The 20,600-nt window shown below is 37.3% G+C and overlaps 1 protein-coding gene across 1 annotated transcript in view; it reads left to right on the top strand.

The window, feature by feature from the left end:
* IRAG2 (inositol 1,4,5-triphosphate receptor associated 2) overlaps window positions 1-20,600 on the top strand; it is a 74,479-nt gene continuing 53,879 nt past the window's right edge. Inside the window, exons 1-12 of the mRNA XM_045830126.1 lie at window positions 1-559; window positions 1,404-1,517; window positions 5,999-6,179; window positions 8,483-8,562; window positions 8,653-8,731; window positions 9,830-9,988; window positions 11,897-12,014; window positions 14,142-14,192; window positions 16,944-17,021; window positions 18,307-18,363; window positions 19,627-19,686; window positions 19,791-19,855. Of these exons, the coding sequence (XP_045686082.1) occupies window positions 1-559; window positions 1,404-1,517; window positions 5,999-6,179; window positions 8,483-8,562; window positions 8,653-8,731; window positions 9,830-9,988; window positions 11,897-12,014; window positions 14,142-14,192; window positions 16,944-17,021; window positions 18,307-18,363; window positions 19,627-19,686; window positions 19,791-19,855 (1,601 nt within the window). The remainder of the gene's footprint in view (window positions 560-1,403; window positions 1,518-5,998; window positions 6,180-8,482; window positions 8,563-8,652; window positions 8,732-9,829; window positions 9,989-11,896; window positions 12,015-14,141; window positions 14,193-16,943; window positions 17,022-18,306; window positions 18,364-19,626; window positions 19,687-19,790; window positions 19,856-20,600) is intronic.

Raw genomic sequence — 20,600 nt, 5'->3', positions numbered from 1 at the left:
ATGGCTTCTGCCAGGAAGGTGACTGAGAAGCGGCATCACCCAGTGGAAAGCATCTGTAGAAAAATCAGAGCCATTCAAAGGAGAGAAGAGCTTTCCAACCCAATTCAACAGATTATCAAATTCCAACCCAGCAGTTTGGATAGTCCACAGGCTCACAGCAGGGAAGATTTGGAGGCAGTACTGAAGAAAATGACGACCCCCAACACTCACTCCTCAGGTTCGGAGGAGGATGATGCCTTCATTCCATTTCCTCACACCGTGTCTGCAAGAATCACGTCCACTTCTCCTCCCAGCTCCCCTGAGAAAGCATCATACTCTGTTATCCTCGCAAGTTCTGAAAATATCTCAGGGCCAAGCTGGCAAAGCTCCCAGAATTATATATCATTGGTATCCCAGATCAGAAAGGGGGAACCCTTCTCTAATAAGGATTTGAATAAATATTGTAATGAAAATCATTTTAGTACCTTAACACTTGACTTGGATGCCACCTCTGATCAAAGCTCTAAAGTTTTTACTCCTCAGGATTCAGTGGTGAAAAAATGGTCTTGGAATGAAGATGGTAAATATTCATCTTTTAATGTTCTTTTAATAAAGCCATGTTAAAGTTTGGATGGAAGCATCCATTTTTTCCCTTTTTAAGTTTTTTTAAGTCTTCAAAGAAAATTATATATGTAAAATATAAGTATTTTATATGATTTCAATTAAAAACCTGATAGAAATTCTGGATGGTAATCATGATTACTGGCATTTCTACTGACCTGAAAACAAACTTTCTCCAGGGTAAATTAGAACGCCATGATGGGAACACATAGGTAGAGGGGAGTTAAACTTCATATAGTTCCCAGATGTTTGCTAAAAGCTATCATTTTAGCAATTTTACTTGTGTGTGTGAGAAAGTAAAACATGTAAGAAGAAAGTGCACATTGTAAGTACAGCCAGTAAGTCAGTCAAGGAGAGAATATAAGTTTTGCAGGCCAATTTCAATTGAAATTTTGGGAACTCTCTTTATAGGGTTGCTTACAGAGTCTCATGTATGACATGCACTGAGAGACAGAACACCGTAAAATGACCCATATTCTTGACAGCTAAGTTTCTGCTTTCCCTCTGTTTTTCTGTTTGCTATGCTACTTGCTTTCTCACAGAGCACATTTCACATTACAGCGCAAAAAAAGCTCACTTCTCTCCTTCCTCGCTGCTTTTTTCCTACTTTTAGGAAAATTTAAAAGAAAAAATGATTAGTAGATCTTTCAAGACAACTTTTTTGCTTGGTCTATTTAAGTAACCAGTATTGTATGCTGATGTTTATTTAAATGGTTTCTTTGTTAAAATTAAAACAAAAAAAATAGTTCATCATTGCAGCAGAGAAAAGTGTTTCTGAAGGTGCAAACTTGTTCTTCTAATAGGATGGAAACCAGGACCTGATGATGGCACGGACGGTGCAACCTACAGCAGGAACAGGGCCTGGGAAGGAGAGTTCTTCACCAGCATTTTTCATGCCTGTGACACAAAGGGCAGAGGTGGGCTGAAAACTCCCTGTTCCTTGTTTGTAGCATTCATCAAGTCATTGCCCTTTCTACTGGGAGAGGAAGGGCAATGACTCTGTGCAGCGCTCTGCGGACCCGTGTCAGCACACGTGGGGGTGCAGCCTAATGTGGGAGTGAGGGTGGCTATCTAGGCGTGGGTTATTTCTTTATCCTCTCCTTGTACCTATGGTGCACGTTTTATCAGCATCTTGAATGGCTTCATTGAGGCTTATCAACTGACTCATGAGCTGTAATCATGGATTGGAACTACTGACATGTCATCAGTGTTGCTACAGAAGAAATAGATACTTCAAAATGCATGTAGCTCAAATTTTTCATTTTAGATTTTCACTTCTGCTTTTTTTAGAGATATGTTCTTAAAATTTCTGCAAGTAATTTTTAGTATGTAAATGATTCATACTCACTGTAATAAAATTAATAGTATATAGATAAGCAAAAGGAAAGGAGAAAACCATCAGTAATCCTGTTGTTAGTGTTTTGTTTCATACTCTTCATCAATATCCTCTGTCAATATGGTTTTGTTTTATTTGGAATATATATAATATATTATATATAATTTTAGAACAAATTAAACATATACAGAAGTACAGTGAATAGTATGCTGAATCCTTAAATATATGTCATAACCAATTATGTCTCATTTTTAATCCCACCAAAACATTTTTCTCTCCACTGTGGATTATTTTAAGACCAATCCAAGACATTACAACATTTCATCTATAAATATTTAAATACATATTTCTAAAAGATTGACTTCACACACAACTACCATGTTATTATGACTAAAAATATAACATAATTTCTTAATATCAAATATCTTGTCAGTATTCAAAAGTCCTCATTTACATGAGAAATTTATTTTTTATTAAACAGTTTACTTGTTCAAATCAATAAGCAAGAAACATTTGTTCATAGTAATTAGTTATCTGTTTTATATCTATGCTACTTTTCCATCTCTCATTTTTATTGTATTTTAAGTTATATGTTAACAAAACTAGTTTTTTATCTCAGTGTTTCCCCCAGTCTGAATTTTGGTGATGGTGTGACTGTAGGAACACAACCTATTTCTCTGTCCCGAATATTTGGTAAAACTTTGTTTTTTATTATTTTTTAGGCAAGAATTCTACATAGACGTCTTATGTAGTTTTATCAGAAGGCAGAACTGTTGATGGTGGAAGCTTAAATCTCTTCTTTCACTGTGTGTTGCAAATGGTGACATTCTAATGGTGACATTTCTTCCTAATTTGTGAGCTGTACTAACTTATAAGAGAAGCTCACCCTGCTTCATCAACTGTCTGGCAGTCCTGGGTCTTGTTTCCCAAAGGCGAGGCAGGGTAAAAGCTTGACTGTGTTTCTGATGAGAGTAGGTGGTGGCTTTTTCACCCCTTAGTACATCAACGTGTATTTCCTATAAACAAGGGCATTTGCTTGCATGACCACAGAACAGTGATCAAAATTCTATATTCAAACTTTGTCAGTTGTCCCAGTAATGTACTTTATAGCCTTTTTGTTTCCTGGTCCAGCATTCAACTCAGAATCACTTCTTGTATTTTGTTGTCACTCCTCTTTAGTCTCCGTGCACCTGAAACAATTGCTCAGATTCCTTGTCTTCCATAACTTTGAAATGTTTGAAGAGTTGAGGCCAGTTACTTTGTAGAATGTCTGATATTTCCTCTTGATTATTCAGGTTATACAGTTTCACAGGTACTACCTGGTGATGTGTTCTTCTCAGTACCACAGATCAGGATTTTTAACTTTACTTGATTAGTGTGGTAGTGTTTTCTGTGGAAATTAGACTCTTCCATGTGATCACAAGGAAAGCATTCCAAGAAACCATGCCCAGGAAATTGTGGTGTGGCACAGTTTATTTGAGTGGGTTTCCAATGTAGGCTGCCTCTGTGTCCCATCTCTGTTGGTCCTGCCATGGAAAAAATCCAACCATTTGTTCAGCAAGGCCAAGACAAAGACCAGTGTCCAGAGTTTCTGCTTCATGTTAAAGCTTAGTCCTTTTGGAGCCCACACAGTCTGCTAGAGGCCCTGGTAGCTGCTAGACCCAAATGGTTGGGTGTTCCTGGGAGAGAGGATGCACAAACAAATGGGCAGGTGTATTGCTAGGACAGAGGGGGGCTGAGGTGGAGAAAGAGAGATAGAGATACCAAGTGAAAGTAAAAGCATTTCTTTGTTCCCCTGGGATTATATTAGTTTAGGTTTGGGATATGACCATGTGCTCTTTCAAAAGAACAAAGCCTGCTTCCCAAGATTTTGTGGGTTTTTGATAGGTTTACACCCCCAAGTTAGACTGACTGGCTCTTTTTGTCCAAGCTTCTCCCCTTTGCCCTGGAACAATCACAATCTGGTACTGGAGGGGGAAGGAAGGAGTGTTAATCCCCTTGGTGCAGCAATGCTGTGATCCCCTGGGGTGTGAAGCTGTAGTCTTCTGATGAAACAAACAAGCGTATGCTCCCCAGTTTATTAAACTCAATGTCTAATTCCCTTTGCTTCCCTTTTCTTCATTAATAACTAGTTAACTACTGATATTAACAGTGACTGCTGTTTTCCTATTGTGAAATTACTACTTTTCCTTTGTAATTAATAAGTAATTTATGGACCTGGCTGGCATAGCTCAGTGGATTGAACACAGGCTGCGAACCAAAGTATTGCAGGTTCGATTCCCAGTCAGGGTACATGCCTGGGTTGCAGGCCATGACCCCCAGCAACTGCACATTAATGTTTCTCTCTCTCTCTTCCCCCCTCCCTTCCCTCTCTAAAAGTAAATAAATAAAATCTTTTAAAAAATAAGTAATTTATGGGAAAATACATTGAATCCATGTAAATATTCTATTCCTCAACAAACTTCACTCACTAGTTTCAGCATCTGCGATATTGTGATTTATAATAAGAAATAGGTATTCTTTGTCTCATTTCTGGCACAGAGCTCTCTCAAACACTGGAATTTCCTAAGGTAAGAGAGCAATAATGCTGTCTTTTGTTATGTTAATGAAGTGACTTTTAGACCCCCACCTAAGAATGTGGGCTGGTTGCCAGAGGCATCAACTCCAAGATTAGAGGGTTGGAACTTTCAGTCTTACCCTGCTGACCTGTGGCCAAGGATCTAATCAATCATGCCTGTGTAGTGAAGCCTCAAAAGGGGAGGTTCCAGAAAGCTTCCAGTTGGTGAACAGACACTGGGAGAGTTGGAGAGAGTGGTGAGCCAGGGAGAGCATGGAAGGTCTGTGCCTTTTCCACATCCCTAACCCTGTGTGCATCCCCCACCTGGCTGTTCTAGCCAATCACTGGTGATCCAGCAAGTAAAAAGTTTCTCTGAGTCATGTGAGCCACTCTAGCAAATTAATTAATTGATCCTAAGGAACAAAAATCATCTTTTTAAGTAATTGAATTAATATTTTTCCCTTTCTAATATTTTCTATCACTGCCAAGTAACATTTGCCATTAAATTAATAATCTCCTTAAAGTTTTCTTTACAACTATATCCTTCTCCTAATTATTAGACTTCTTAAAAAGATTCTATTAACTTATTTTTAAAAAGAGGGACAGAAACATTGATCAGCTGCTTCTCACATGCCCCCAGATGGGGACCTGGCCTGCAACCTAGGCATGTGCCCCAATGGGGAATAGAACTGGGAAACTCTGGGAAACAGGCGGGCACTCAGTCCATTGAACCACACCAGCTAGGGCTAGACTTTTAAAAATATATATTTATGTCATGTTCTATATTTACTACTTAAGGGAAGAAGAATCTTTACTCTTGCCTCCACCTGGCCAGCCGTCTACTTGTTTCTTCCCCCTCTACCACAGCCCTCCCCAAGGCAGATGGACCAAGGCAGACCTTAGTCAGAAGTAAAAGAGATGTCTTAAAGAAGATTGGTGTGTCAGTAGCTCAGTCTGGATGATTTTAATTTCTGAATGTGATAGTAGGGCTGACTGTATCTAAGAATGACCTCACTACCCTGACTCCTCTCCCCCCTAACAAATCAGAGTATTTACTTAAGACTCAAATTTAGCCAGAGCAGAGGAAAAACTTTATTGAGTGCTTTTTAAGGAAAGAATGAGAGACAAAGCAAAAGTGACGTTTTGATCACCTGCCACAACTGATTATTGATAACACACATCATCCACATTTAAACTTCACAACAACTCTGTGTGATAGGTATCATTCCCATTCATAGATAAGGAAACTGAGGCTCAAAGAGACTAAGTAATTTTCCCAAATCCACTCAGCTGGTACATTCCAGAGCCAAGATTTGATACCAGCTCCATTAGATTCTAGCCCAAGGCCAGTGCTCTTACCACTCTACCATGCCAACTCAGCGGGACTGTGAGGGTTATGTAGTGTGTTTCCAGGACCCAAGGAACCTAAGAGAGTTAAGGACCTGTCTTACAAAAAGTAATCCTAACCCATCTTTCAAAACTAATTTGCCTTTTTTATTCCTAAGGCTCAGTAAGAATTGCCAAAATAATAGACTACCTGAGACAAATAACTAATCAAGATTCTGAAGACGGTGGCTTTGAGGAGCTAGGGAACATGCTTGGTCCCGAACACAGAGACCTGCCTGTGGATCTGGAGACGTTCCACACCATCATGGAGGACTGGATGGCTTGCTGCCGAAACAAATGGTAATCAGCAGGAAGCATTTTCAGGCTGTTTTAATAATTGATTATAATTAATACTAATCACTGTTTGTTTCTTGATGGAAATATTGTACTCTGTGCTTCTCACACTTTAGCATTCATTGCAATCACCTGAACAATATTATACCTGATGGTGGGCCCCCCACCTCCATCCCTGCCATGATTCAGTAAGTCTGGGGTGAAGCCTGATAATCTTCATTTCTAACACGTTTTCAGGTGATGATGATAGTGATTGGCACACTTTGAGAATGTGTTATGTTAATATGATGCTAATTCTGATAACATTCATTTATTGTGAGCAGGGGCAGCACATATTCTCACAAAGAACTGAGCTGGCACACGAGCCAAGCAAATTATTGACACTGACCACCAGATGCCCAAGTGCACCTACACTCGGAGTGAACACCCTTTTGAGGTCAATGGGGATGTTTAGGCAGTGAGTGTAATACAGAAGCCTCGAATACAGGGAAACAAAAGGGAAAAGGAAAAATATAGGAGATAGAAAGCAATTATGAAGGAGAATGGCACCATGATGCCAGGTGCCCCTGGTAGATCCTGCAGAAGAGCCACCTTCTTTCACAGGAGGCCAGATTCCTGTGGCTTTTACTCAGCCACTGATCTCTAGCTATCAACTGACAGGTACTAGAAATTTGCTTAAAGAAAACTTCGAGCTCAGAGCATAGCAAAACTTGCTAGAATCTCGCCTAGGGTTAGGATGCATAGATGACTTAAAATGACCAAAATGTTGTTTGACATCATGAGTTAATGGTGAAGGCAAGATAAATATATAAAAACATCTAATCTTACTAGTAATCAAAGAAATACAAATAAAGACGACATTCCATTTTGCCCTTTAGTTTAGCAAAGTTTTAAAAGAACTGCTCCATCCCATGTTGTCAGGGCAGGTGCAGAATTAAGCCGCCTCTTGGGCACTGTTGGCAGTAGTGCCGGTCGCTACAGCTTTTTTTTTCATGAGCAATTTAGGAATGTGTACTAAACCTTAAAAATATGCAATGTGTTCAAGCTATTAATGTAACTTTAAGGAAAATAACCAATTATGTACATTAATATTTGTGTAGAATGCTGTTTATGATAGTGATAAATATAAGCAACCTAAATATTTTAAAATAGAGGGTTAGACAAATAAATTATAATACTCCCATACAATAGAATCCTAAATAGTCTCTCAAAATTATAGTTAGATAAATATTTGACAAGAGAAATGTTCATATGTATTTCAAATAATAGGCTATTAATCAATATATGTAGTGTAATCCCATATTTGTAAAAAAATATATAAGGAAAAGTTGGAAAGAATAAATTACAACATTATTATTTTTGCATGATGGTTTTAATTTTTTCTTACGAGTTTTGTCATTTTCTAAAATATTTAAATTTGATTATATAATAAAAATATCAATAATCCATTTAAATGGTGTGAGGACAAATCTCTAGTTTTTATAAAAGTGTATAGGAAAAAATAAATATGGGAGATATAAATACAAAATATAAGAAAAAACTGAGAAATGGTGATGGGTGCATAGTAAGGAATAGTAAGAATGGTGTATGGATCATTCTACTTAGTCACTTTCTGACAGGCATTTCAGTGGAGACACAATGAGATGTAAGAACAAATTTAGAGAATTTTATGACTGCTCCAGAGAGACAGTGAACAAAACTTAAATTATAATGTAGGGTCTGTTAAAAAATAATTAAATTTTAATGTGTTTATTTGGGGGATTAGAGCTAGAGTTTGTGTACTTGACAGAGTCTTCCTCAAAATTTCAAGAGTGAAATGCTCACAGTAATATTCGTGTAGGTTCGACATGGTTTTCCATGTGAGAGAGAAAATGATTACACCCTCAATGTATCTCAAAGTATTAGGTGTTTATGTCTTTTCCTTCCCAATCTTTTTAAGTCTTATGGTCTTGCTACCTCCACAAGTGTCCACTTATCACTCCAACCAATTTTGACTTCCTAATCCATTGAGACCTCCTGTCCCCTAATCCTAGCTGCTGTACATCATCAGCCTCTTTATGCACACACATTTTCTCTTTCATGTTAGGTTAAGAGGTTATGGAAGGTGGAAAGAATTAATGCCTCCTGTGTCTTTTCTATTACACTATCTAAGCAGAGTGTTGGGCTCCAAATAGTTGCTGAACACATGGGTGGTTTTATAATCCAGAAACAGACACCTGAAGTGGAAAGTACATAGCATATCTGAAAATTTAGCTGAGCTCTGGTGTGGCAAAGAGCCTTAGCTCACTGGTTTTGCTTTTGGACCACAGGGGAGGAGTGACTAGTGGATCTGGCAGCAGCATCATTGCTTCTGTTCCTGAACAGGACAACATACCATCAGGGGGAGCAAGTATGTATGTGTTTCCTTGTGATTGTTCTGCCACTTTGTTGTGGTTTGGAGAAGTAGATTTTTCACACAACTCTCTCGTATGTGTTTCAGTTAATATGACCACAGATACAACAGAGTCTACATCACGGATCTTCGAGGCTTTGGGTGGGGACGCATCTAAAGAAGTCTTGTAAGCATTCTTAGTTATAATGCTTTCTCAAGTGCCCAAATTTTATTATTTATTTTATACATTTATATATTTTACTTATGATAAAGTCACTCCACCTTTTTTGTGGTAGAGCTAACATAATTTATTTTGAACTCTTAACTATTCTATTCGAAATGCTTTAGAACTACTTCTACTAGAAACACAAATTATATAAGACTAGTATTACATAAATTAACATTTTCTCACTCATGGAACCTTTCTCCTTTATGACATCATGTGTTTTCCATGGAAAACCAGTTCCATTTGAAGAAGAGTTATGACATTGACCTTAAGCTCTTTTAGGGTTTATTTTTAAAGTACTTCTTTAATAGATACTTTTAAAGAAAAAAGCTTTTTTTTTGCTATATGTGTGAGTTTTAGATATTAGGGAAATGTGATTCTCTCTCCTTTAGTTTATCTTTGCCACTTCATATTTACTCATGCAAAAAGGTGATTTAAAAATCACGTGCCCAATCTATGCTAAGAACTGGGATACGACGGTAAAGAGCAAGAGGGGGCCTGGGACTCCATGAGACATGCAAGCCAGACTTTCCCAGGGTTTGTGATTTAATGTTGGTCACACAAACATTAACACCCTATAGAAAATATTAGAAAACATGAATACTAAATTAAGAACTACAAATATAAGACTCTAAGAACTGTTTTCTAGTTAAAGGCCCTTTAAAACCTACCAAGATCCCTTCACTAAAGAGACTAATGTGTCAGTTTACTTCAGGATCTCCCATAACCCAGGCAGAAATAGGGACTCCTCAGTGTGGATGGAGACAAATGTTGGGAGTGAAGTGGAAAGTAATAAACAAAGGCAGTGCAGGCTGACTTTACAACTGGCAGATGATGAATACCTGGCATTTCTGGAGCAATCTCTGATGTTCTTACAATAAATACTTCAATAAATGTTTATTGTATAAATAAACTACATTTTTGAAGATGGGAGAGAATAAAGTAGAAAATCTCGCAGGAATAATTCAGCCTTTTGGGCTTAACTTTATGCCTTATTTTGACTGGAAGGGATCAGACATGTTGAAGATTATTTATTGTCATTCCTTATTTCATTTGCAGAGAGGTGTCTGATTTGATTACCTATGTAGCAGAACTGCATTTCAACAAGCAGAAATTAGAGAAGGAAAACACTAAGTTTAAGTTGGCAGTGGAAACCTTGGAAGAAGCTAATGGCCAATTATCTGAGGACTGTACTGAATTGCACAAGCAGATAAAAAGGTGAGCCAGTGTGGGGTACTGTGTGCTAGGAACTTTGAGATATTGTTTATTTGTGTTTTTTTTCTTTTACTTTAAAAAACAATCTATATTTTATTGAGATACAATTTCCATGCATGAAATTTACCTTCTTAAAAGGTACAATTCAGTGCCTTCTGGTATATTCACAGGGTTGCGAATATCATGATCTAATTCCAGAACATTTTATTCCTCCAAAAAGTAATCCCATACCAGTTAGCAGTCACTCCATATTTCCCCCTCCCCTCTGTACCTTGCAACTGCTAATCTATTCTCTGTCTCTGTGGATTTGCTTATTCTAGTCATTTCAGATAAGTAGAACCATACAATGCATGCCCTTTGTGTCTGGCTTCTTTCATTTCGCACAATGTTGTAAGGCCCGTTCATGTTGTAGCGTGTATCACTACTTCATTCCTTTCTATGGCTGAAAAACAATCATATGGAGAGATGCCATTTTTTTTATTCACTCTTCAGAGGATGGACTTTGGGGTTATTTTGAATCTTATGAGTATTGCTGCTATGAACATTTGTGTACCAGTTTTTGTGTAGACATGTTTTCAGTTCTTTTTGGTTTATACCTAGAAGTGGAATTTCTGGGTAGTAACCTATACTCAGCATTTTGAGGAGCTGCTCAACTATTCTCCAAAGCAGCTGTACCGTTTTATATTTCCACGAGCAAAGTCTGTCGGTTCTTTTCTAGCAATGATGTTCTTTGTGTAATTCGGGATGGTGTTCTCTGTGTAAGACCACTTTACCTAGGGGCCTAGTGTGGACCTATCCAAAGTAGCTCTGTGATTTGGTAGAACTCTTACTCTATGCTAAGTCCCATGCTAAGTATTATGAGAGATTTATTGATGAATTGGATTTGAAGTGTGTCCTCAGGGGACCTACACCCTAGAAGGATGACAAGTTCCTGACCTTAGCTTAAGATGGAAAGGACTAAAGGACCTAAGAGACATGAAATACAGCGTCAAATGCTGGTACAGTGGTTTGCAGGAAGATGCTTGAACTTCCAGGAAATCAACAGGTTCTCAAAGTCGTTGTTTAAGATGTAGGTGCTAATGTTCTAAGGAGAAAAGTTTTAAGTTAACTTGAAAAGGTGGTAAAGCATTCTGACCATGGACTCTTATCCTTGTAATTTTTTGACCAGCCAGTCCAACCTCCAAACCAATGTATAAAATAACAAATTGTGCTTACCTCAAGCTCTTTCCATTCCACAATTGGCTTATTTATTATTTATTTACAATGCAATGATTCAGTATTTCTTTTATAAAAACAAACAAACAAAAAACAGAAACAAAAAAACTATGCCTTGGATAAATGTGCCAGTCAGGACCTTTGGTTGCAAGCACCATAAGTTGACTCTGGTTAACTGAAGCAGTGAAGACATGTATTAGAAGGCAATTGGGTTACTCACAGAAGGACAGAAAGTCTAGAGAATCTAGATGAGCAGCCAGAATGCCAATGTCTACAAAATTAAGCCCTTTGTACTTCTCTTTTCTGCTTCTTCTGATTTTTCAGAAAGAGATTCTGTTCCCTTTTGGTGTTATTCAATAAATATTCATGGAATTGCATTCATTAATATTACACCTTACTAGTAGAAGGAAAGAACTGTAAGATTTAGCCAATGAGGATTTCAAAGGAACTCTCCAAATCTTTATCTTTAGAAATATGTTTTTTTCCTTACATCCTATTTCTACCCCCTTCAAATCCCTTCCTTTTCCAAGGACTATGAAAGATAGTGAGTATATTTTTACTATTGTTGACATCTGGTTTATATTTTCAGGAGGGTTCAAAGTGCATCCAAAAATAGTCCTTGGCTTTTGTTAGTATGTTTGGCAGTTACATTTGCGGTTTTGCTCATTGCTTTCTTCCCCACCCCCACCTCCACAGTGCCCACCAGGCTATTATGAGAACAAATCTGTTAAAAGAAGAGCTAGAGGAACTGAAAACTAGTATGAATGCTTCAGAAGAGCAGAAGACTGCAATTGTAGCGCAGAACAAACAATTAGTAAGTCATCCAAGTACCTTGAAACCTCAAGAGGATTTATGTGGAGGCAAAAACCAGAAGTCAATAGGCTGATAAATGAGTAATGGTAATACCTTAGAAAAATCAAGGCAGGAAAAAAAACCCTGTGTTTTCCTTTTGAACCAAGATTAAAATTCTTTACAAATTGCTTGGTCATAATCATAATGGTTTGTGAATATCTAGAAGATCTCTGGAATGCATCCTGAAATTCACAGGTGAATTCATAAATACCTGATACTCAAAACCACTGAAGTTTTATAAAAAAAAAAAACAAAATTATCTGTCAAACTTTCAACTTTTTCTCACTTTTGAAAAAATCAGTCTTCTCAATACTTCCAGGTTACTGAGAAGTTCCATCAATCAGTTCTTATACTAAAGAAGCACAGGCTTGTAATTTTTAGAGCAAATTGCTATTTAGACTGAAATTTAACTCAACCAACAGAGAAGCACATAATCATCCAGCAGTATTCTAGCATTGCTAACGCTGGCAGAGGCCAGCTGAAAGTCATTCAGACTAATTTATTTTTAGGTATGTAATTCATCAAGAAACTTGTGCTGCAGGCCTGTGTCAGTCACTTGTGACCTCCCACAACCAGCACAGCTTAACCTAGCTCTTACCTCAGTAGTAAAATGTGGTGGCTACACTCATTGAGTGTCAGGTGACTCTGCAAGTCCCTATGAATGCACTACAGGAAAGACTTAATTTAGAACCGTAATTTAGAACCAGTGAGGAGCTTTTACATGGAGGCAATGTAGAGGAATGATCAGGAGCCCGTGCTTGAAAGTCAGATGGCCAGCCGTCAAGTCCTGACTTCTAGGGTGGTGTAACTTTAGGCAAACCATAACTTCTTTAAGCCTCAGCGTCCTTAAACCCTAGGACTGGAAAGGTCATATGAGTTAATACAGGTAAAGTAGTCAATGTCCTCATTCCTCCTAGGGATGGTTAATGTTAGCTATCATTAAAAGTGCAGAGTCTTTGATATACAATCTCAATCCCTTGCATTTTATACTGGTTTAAATTTTAAAAGAATTTTGAATATTTCATTTCATTGGTCATAATAAAAATTCTATGAGGTAGAAAGAAAAGTAGTTCTTTTTCATTAAAAAACTAGTAGAATTATAGGTAAAGTCCAAAGATGTTTTGATTATTCAGTGTCAATTGTCTAATAAATGATAAAGCTAAACTTGAACTCAAGTCTTCTGATTCCAATTATGTGGGATACGTGTTTTTATTCTCATACCAGTGACATCCTACTCTGACATGTTTTCCCTTTTTACTTGTACATTATAAATGGAATGCCTATTTATTCTATGCAATGAAGAAATGCGTATTGACAAAAAATTCCACAAAATTCTTATCCTACCATATCAACAAGATTTATTTTTAATATTTTGGCATATATTTTGTCCTGGAATATTTTTTCTTCTGATGGTTCTGAATTTTGGAACTCTTTATTTTAGAATAGTTTTTTTATAATCATATGTTCTGGTAATGTGGAACCTAAGACTATCAACAACTTCATGTAGAAAGCTAGAACCTGTGATTTCAAAGTGATGACCTGGCTGGTGTGGCTCAGTGGATTGAGAGACAGCCTGTGAACCAAAAGGTCATTGATTTGATATCCAGTCAGGGCACATGCCTGGGTTGTGGGCCGGGTCCCATGTAGGGGGCACTTGAGAGGCAACCACACACTGATGTTTCTCTCCCTCTCTTACTCACTCCGTTCCCTTCACTCTAAAAAATAAATAAATAACATCTTTTTTTAAGTGCTCTTTAAGTAGGTGAGTTCACATTACCTGTCATAGGTTGATGGCACTGTGTAGCAGGGAAAGAAGCCAGGCTGTTCCTTTTCCTTCATCTTTCCCTCTGTACTGTTATAGTTAGATTGACTCAAGGAGAACAGTGACTTCTCCCAGATCCCAAGAAACTGGAAGCCAAAAACATATTGAACCATATCGAAAATATTTCCAGACAAAATTCATTTGTGATATGTCAATGCCATATTTAAAGTTCATAAAAGGAAAGAATGTTGATAGTCTTGGAAATAAATATGTACTATTTCATAATCATCTAACTATTTTCAATTACCTTTCTTTTTAAAACATCAGGAGACAGAAAACCGGTCTCTGATTCTTAAGATTCGTAATCTCCAAGAGGAGGTATGTTGACATCATTAAATATGGGTACAGAGGAACCTATGGGAATCACACAGTCCTGGGTCCTGACCCGGGTTAAATAGAAATCATGGAAGCATTCAGACTCCTCTGGGCCAAAAGCCAGGTTGTTTTGTAAAAATGACAAATGACAAAGAAGGGATCGGATTTTCATGTCCAGACAGAAGTATGCTATTACCTTTGTGTATATCTGTGGAAGAAATGAGATTTTAAAAGTTGAGATTTAAGATGAAGTGAAATTAAGTCATCTAAAAACTATACAAATCAAAAAGAAAAGTCTAGACATTATCTAATAATTTTTGTTATTACATAATATCTCAAGTCTAAGATGCAGATCTTAAATACACTGAAAGTCTCATCATGGGAAAGCCATTTATCTTTTTTGAGTTAATAATATCTATCCCCTCAGTTATTCTAGAGATTAAGATAATGCATGTGAGCCCATTTGTTTAACCATAATGTACCTCATATATGCTAGGAAATATTAGTAAAATCTCTAAAAATAAATAATTTTATGTAATATATATAGTTTTTAAGCAACAGCATTAAATCATTGAAAGAACAGGTAACAAAGCTACTAGTAAGTTACTATTTTGGAGGGAAATTCAGTGTAGGTATCTTTTGAATGTTAAGTATTATATACATTTTTTATTTGGGCTTCATATAAGTTTATCAGAGGTATTTATTAAGCTGTGGTGAACAATCTGGAGATTTATCCAAAATAAGAGCCAAGTGGACATTAAAAAAATTTCACTGTGAGTTGGAAAGGAATAATTAAAGATTGGGAAGCAACCCTACATTAGATTCAGATGTATTACAGTTATTAGGTCAGTTTTCATAAAACTAGTGCTCTATAATTAAGCTCCCAATGTAAGATGTCTTTCTTCTCATATATTAAGATGAGTGACTAGCATCAAAGAATTGTACCAAACCTGTTTAGAATTAAGGTGGAAGAAAGGAGACTTAAAACTCTTCATTGTGACATAGTACATACAAGTGTCACTGCTAGCTAAGATTCCTCTAGGAGGCAAAAATCAGATGCATTGTGGAGAGTAACAAACAGCCCAATGGTTCAGGTGGCTACTCGCATTCATTCATTCACCCATTTAACACGTATTCATTGGGAGACCTCTATGTGCTAGGCACTATTCTAGATGCTGAAAAGACAAACTTAAGCAAAAGAGCCCATGTGAACCTAGCATGTTCGATGGTGACTAGTGCTATGAAGAAAAAAGAATGAAAACAGAATTGTGGGGGAGTGCAATTTAAACTAGGGTGGTTAGGATAAAAGTAGCACTGTGAAATTAATCATTTGGTTAAAAATTAGAAAGGAGGTTTATCTGTGGAAAAGCATTCTAGTCAGGGGAAATGGCAAGCTCAAAGACCTTGGGCTGTTTTTGAAGGACAGCAAGGCCATTGTGGGTGGAGCAAAGGGAACAAATAGCAAGAGGTTTGGCAGAGAGCTGCCGGAAGCCAGGCCCACAGAGTCTTATATGGGCATTGTATGGACTCCAGCTGTTTACACCGAGTGGGATGGAAGCTGGGAGACCAATTAGGAGGCCCTTTTAATAATCCAGGCAAAAGCTGATGGAGGCTTGGAGTGAAGCAGTTAACAGTAGTGGTGGAGAGAAGTGTGCAGATCAGCAAATGCTTTATAATATATCCAGAGGTATTTATTATATATTCAGGAAGTTAACTTTTGATTGTTTCTAATGTCTCCGTGTCATACAGAGCAAAGTTATTGACTGAGAGGGAGGATGTTGGAAGAGGCATTGGAAGTTCAAGGAGAGAGAAGGGATAAAATAAGCAAGGAGTTCACAGACTTTCTGTAAAGGACCTGATAGTCAATATTTTTAGGGCTGCCTGGCTAAAAGCATTTATCACATCCATTCACTTGCGCCATTGTAGTGTGAAAGCAGAAAGAGACAATAGAAGAAAAAACTAGCACAGCTGTGTTCTAATAAAACTTTATTTACAAAACCAGGGGGTCAGCTAGAGCTGGCCTGTGTCATGGGGTGAAGTTTGTGTAGTCTGCAAATCCCTGGTTTAGGCAAATGGCCCGATGAATGGACTGGGATTATATGATATAGTCACCAGTAAACATTGAGGTTAAAGTTTATGAGTTTAACATGTGAGCTGTTGGTTCATTTTTTTTTTCTTTAACAAGGTTTATCTGAAAGGGTGTGGGCTCAGAGTGAATGGCAAACTAGAATTAAACAAATACTAAGAAGCAGGCGAGAGGCAAGGAAATGGAGGGGATGCGAAAAAGAATGATTATAATGATTGACTACAGAAAATTTTAGGCTGAGTAAAGAGGGAACTGAGCTCATGAGAAAGTGGAATATTAATGAGAGGGTGGTTGTATCAGTGGATTGCAGGCTGCAGTGGGGATTGAAGGTTTGTTGCTGCTGAAAGACATAATCTGGAAAGACAATAAGTGGTGGTTGAAGAGTGAGATGTTGCAGTTAAAATAATGAAAGGGCCAGGCTGCTGGTGATGGTAAATGTGAGAGCTATGACTAGGGAGTGAATGGAAGATAACAGGTACTTCTCAGATGGTCATGTTAAAAGGATCATGTTATTTTGGGACAAAATTTAAAGTTTTGTCCCTTAGATTAAAGTGGATTATGATGTTAATGATGAAAATACTACTTCCTTAAATAAAAACTTTGTGTTCTTTTATTTTTTTATTTAGTTTTTGGTCTAAATTTAAGAATACTATCTTCTTTTGCATTAGAATACCAAGAATATTATGGATATATATGCACTGGAACAGAATATTGAGGAGTTGTCTAAAACTGACACAGAGCACCAAGTAAGCACTTCCCAAATACTGATAAAATATTTTCTTCCATCAAGCTAATACTACTCTATGAAGGTGTATGGGATTCATTGATCCAATCATCTTTCGTTACAAATTTTAAAATTTGTACTCCTTAAGATGTCTGAATTACATAAAGGGCAATTTCTATTTTATAATGTATCAGCTTTACTGATAAGTAATATACACGCCATTCGACTCACACACTTAAAATGGACAAGTCAGTGTTGTTTGGTATGTTCACAAAGTTGTGCAAGCATCACCAAAGACAATTTTACTTTTTATTCTTTTCTTTTTAATTGAATTTATTGAGGTGCCTTTGGTTAATAAAACCATACAGGTTTCAAGTGTACAACTCTGTAGCCCATCATCTGCACGCTGCATCATGTGCTCACCATGCAAAGTTAAGTCTCTTTCCACCACCATTTATCCCCCTGTTGCCCTTCCTCCCCCTCCCCATCTCCCTTTCCCTCTGCCAATCAAAACACTGTTGTGTGTGTCTGTTTTTCTTTTTCTTTTTTGTAAATAGTTAACCTCATTAAGTCTCAATTTTCTCATGTACTAAATGGATATATTTTCTACCTAATACATGAACTTGTAAACTCAAATTAGATGATTATGTGAAAATACCTTTAGAAGTATAAAGTCATATCAAATATGTACAATTATGATGACTCTACTTCTGACTATGCAGATTATTTTTTCAGGTTTTCAATTCAATGAATATACATATTTATCAGTTATATCATATTTAGAATCCTGTGCCAACAGGCTTGCTTTTGGTTTGAATGAACTGATACATCCTTACTATTCACCTTGCTAAAAGAAATCTTGAACATTTTTAAACTGTTTTTTAAAGAGGAAGAGCCTTCTATATGTCCACATGCAGTCTTTGTTCATGTCTCATGTAAATTATATTTTCAGCAAAAAAATGGAAGACTCTATATGTCCTCTTATTATATGGAGTATGAATTGTTGGGAAAGGCACTTGGCTAGAGTTGGAGACATATTCTAGGCTCAGTTCTGTCACTAACTGTGTGTGACATTGGGCAAGTCTCTGACTCATGTCTAGTATTGATTTCCTCTCTGATAAAGCGAGAGCGATGGCCGAAGTCTCTAGGATTGTTGTGAGGTTTATATGAAAGTTCTTTTAAAAGTGACAAACAAATGCATGTTAAAGGTGCTTCAGAAACATGTCTCCCACTGGAGTGATTTCTGTGGCACTGTCCTTTACCAAAGGAATGTCCCAGTGGTCTGAGCTATCTTTGTTCCTTTTCAGATGCAGTTGCAAATGTATGAGAGCACTTTGCTTAATAAAGATGCAAGTTTGCAGAAGGTTGGTTCTGTCCCTCCCCATGAAGTCCTGTGGGATGGGCTAGCTTTATCCAAATTATAAAGGAGATGGACATTTGTGTAACTTCACCCCTATTAAAATATTTGATTCTAATGCTCTGTCAATAATATTAGACTTTCCTTCATAAACTTCACAAAAATATTTTTTGAATGAAATAATGACTTTCCCACCTGGTTTAAGTTTTATCATATCCTCTAAACTTTGGTGGTATTCATTAGTCAATGCAACAAATATTAGTGTGCCAATTCATCAGTCAATGGACAGATACAATGATGCAGTTTTAATGCATAATAACACAAATATTTGTGCAGTCATTCATTTGGGGCAAAAAGAAGAAAAATTTTCTCCCTAGTTTGATTGATTGATTAGATAGGATAGCTAGATAGATAGAATGATAGATAATGTATTTATCCTTGTACCCAATGATCACTGCCTATCTGGTAGCAAAGGATTCTGGTTATGGTGGCTTTAAGAGATACAGGAAGGACACAGTTCTGAGTTAATAAACTTCTGCATTTCAAGATAGGGAAGTAAAAGAAAAGAAATATCTCTCTTCCTTTCCATTTATGTTATGACATTTCAAAGAAGTCCTGAATAGCTTGTAGACCAAGATATTGAATATTGTAAAAACTTATCTCTTCTCTGTGGGTGTTCTCGGTCTGTCTATAGTGATATTGTGGTAGGGGTGGCCATTCCCTTCCTCTGCAGCTCTGATTCCACCACTTTGCACTCCTGCCCAGCTTCATAAGATATCAACTGGGCACTTCCCGTGTTCCTGGCACCATGCTAGTCATGGGATCAAATTATAGGTCAGACACCTCCTGTAGCCTCTGGTCTTGCAGTACAAAATTTTGATTTTTTAACAGAGATACCACTGGAGCTGAATAAAATTGGATGCCTCCATAATTGGTGAAGACGGATGTTTTTTTCTTAAATATATAATGGTAATAAATATAATTTTGACTCCACCTTAAGAATTACCTTTGAGGGTTTGATCCCATTGGTCAGGCAAACACAGAGCGTACTGTCACCAGTGAGATATAGCTGCCTCTCTGCCCCACACTTTGTGTGTGGTTTTAATCACAAAAACAGACTGGTTCTGTTTTCACTATGAGATTGATAGAAGATCTTATCTCATTGGGCATTTACAGTTCTTCTGTGACTCAGATTAATAGGGATTTTAATAAACATGATTTTGTAAACTAATATATTTATTAGCTATTAATTTTCTCTTCTACTTTTCAGAAGGATTTAAGAATAGAAGAACTTAAGTCAACTATCATAGAATATGGGAACATTATAGAGGTATACCATAATAATCTCTCAGCTTGCATGGTGGGGTTGCTAAATGTACATGTAAACTCCCTACCAGAGCAACATGTACACCCTCATGTTGTGTGTGATTCCAGAATTTACGAGGGGATAAAAACAAACTGGCTTGTGAGTTACAGCACTTGCAACAGGAACTCATCGGGTAAGTACATAGCAATGCCTCACCAGCCTTCTCTCACGTGCCTCCACCCTGCGTCTTTGGCCTACCGAGCTGTGTGCAATTCTTGAATGTGCCACATTCTTTTCTTCTGTACATTTGTACGTGACATTTTCTCTGCTTTTCTCTAACAAAACTTTTTACAACTTTTTCATGGCCTTCCATTGCTTTTCTCTTACCTTGAGATGAAAGTAACCCTTTTGAGTGTATGTAGGGCATGCTGTTCTTACATCTATTCTAACATACATGATCTTCCATTACAATCATTTGTTTCTGAATATGTATAATATGCTGGTCCAGCAGTCCACAAGAGCCACTCAGGTGCCAAGAGTAAAGCCAGTGGGGTGAGTGCACATACTTACACTGTGGGAATTACCAAATGAGAAAGTGCATCACCCTGATAAAGGCAGAGGCAGCTGCTCTGCCTAGCTCCAGCTCATTGTTAAGTCAAGAATATATGAACCCCATGTGACCACACCTTCTGGTTTGTTTGTCTGTTTTTTTAAGAAAAGCCAGAAATCTAGATTTTTAGTGAAATTTTCTAATTTTTAACTATTGGCCCCAATTCATTTAAAGAAACACACACATAATGTGGCCTACTTGTCTGCAACCACGTAGTGTTGCTAGTCTGTGCAGCTCCTGGAGGGCAGAAACTCTCTCTTGTCTCTGTGCTCCCACATCCTTTACATAATCCTTGGTACATGCATGGGCTTACTGACTGGTGATAAAC

Source organism: Phyllostomus hastatus, unplaced genomic scaffold (genome assembly GCF_019186645.2).
Source record: "Phyllostomus hastatus isolate PE091 unplaced genomic scaffold, TTU_PhHast_1.1 phas_scaffold_93, whole genome shotgun sequence".
Taxonomy (NCBI): domain Eukaryota; kingdom Metazoa; phylum Chordata; class Mammalia; order Chiroptera; family Phyllostomidae; genus Phyllostomus; species Phyllostomus hastatus.
Note: the sequence above shows the minus strand (reverse complement) of the source record. Positions and strands in the feature narration are given on the sequence as shown.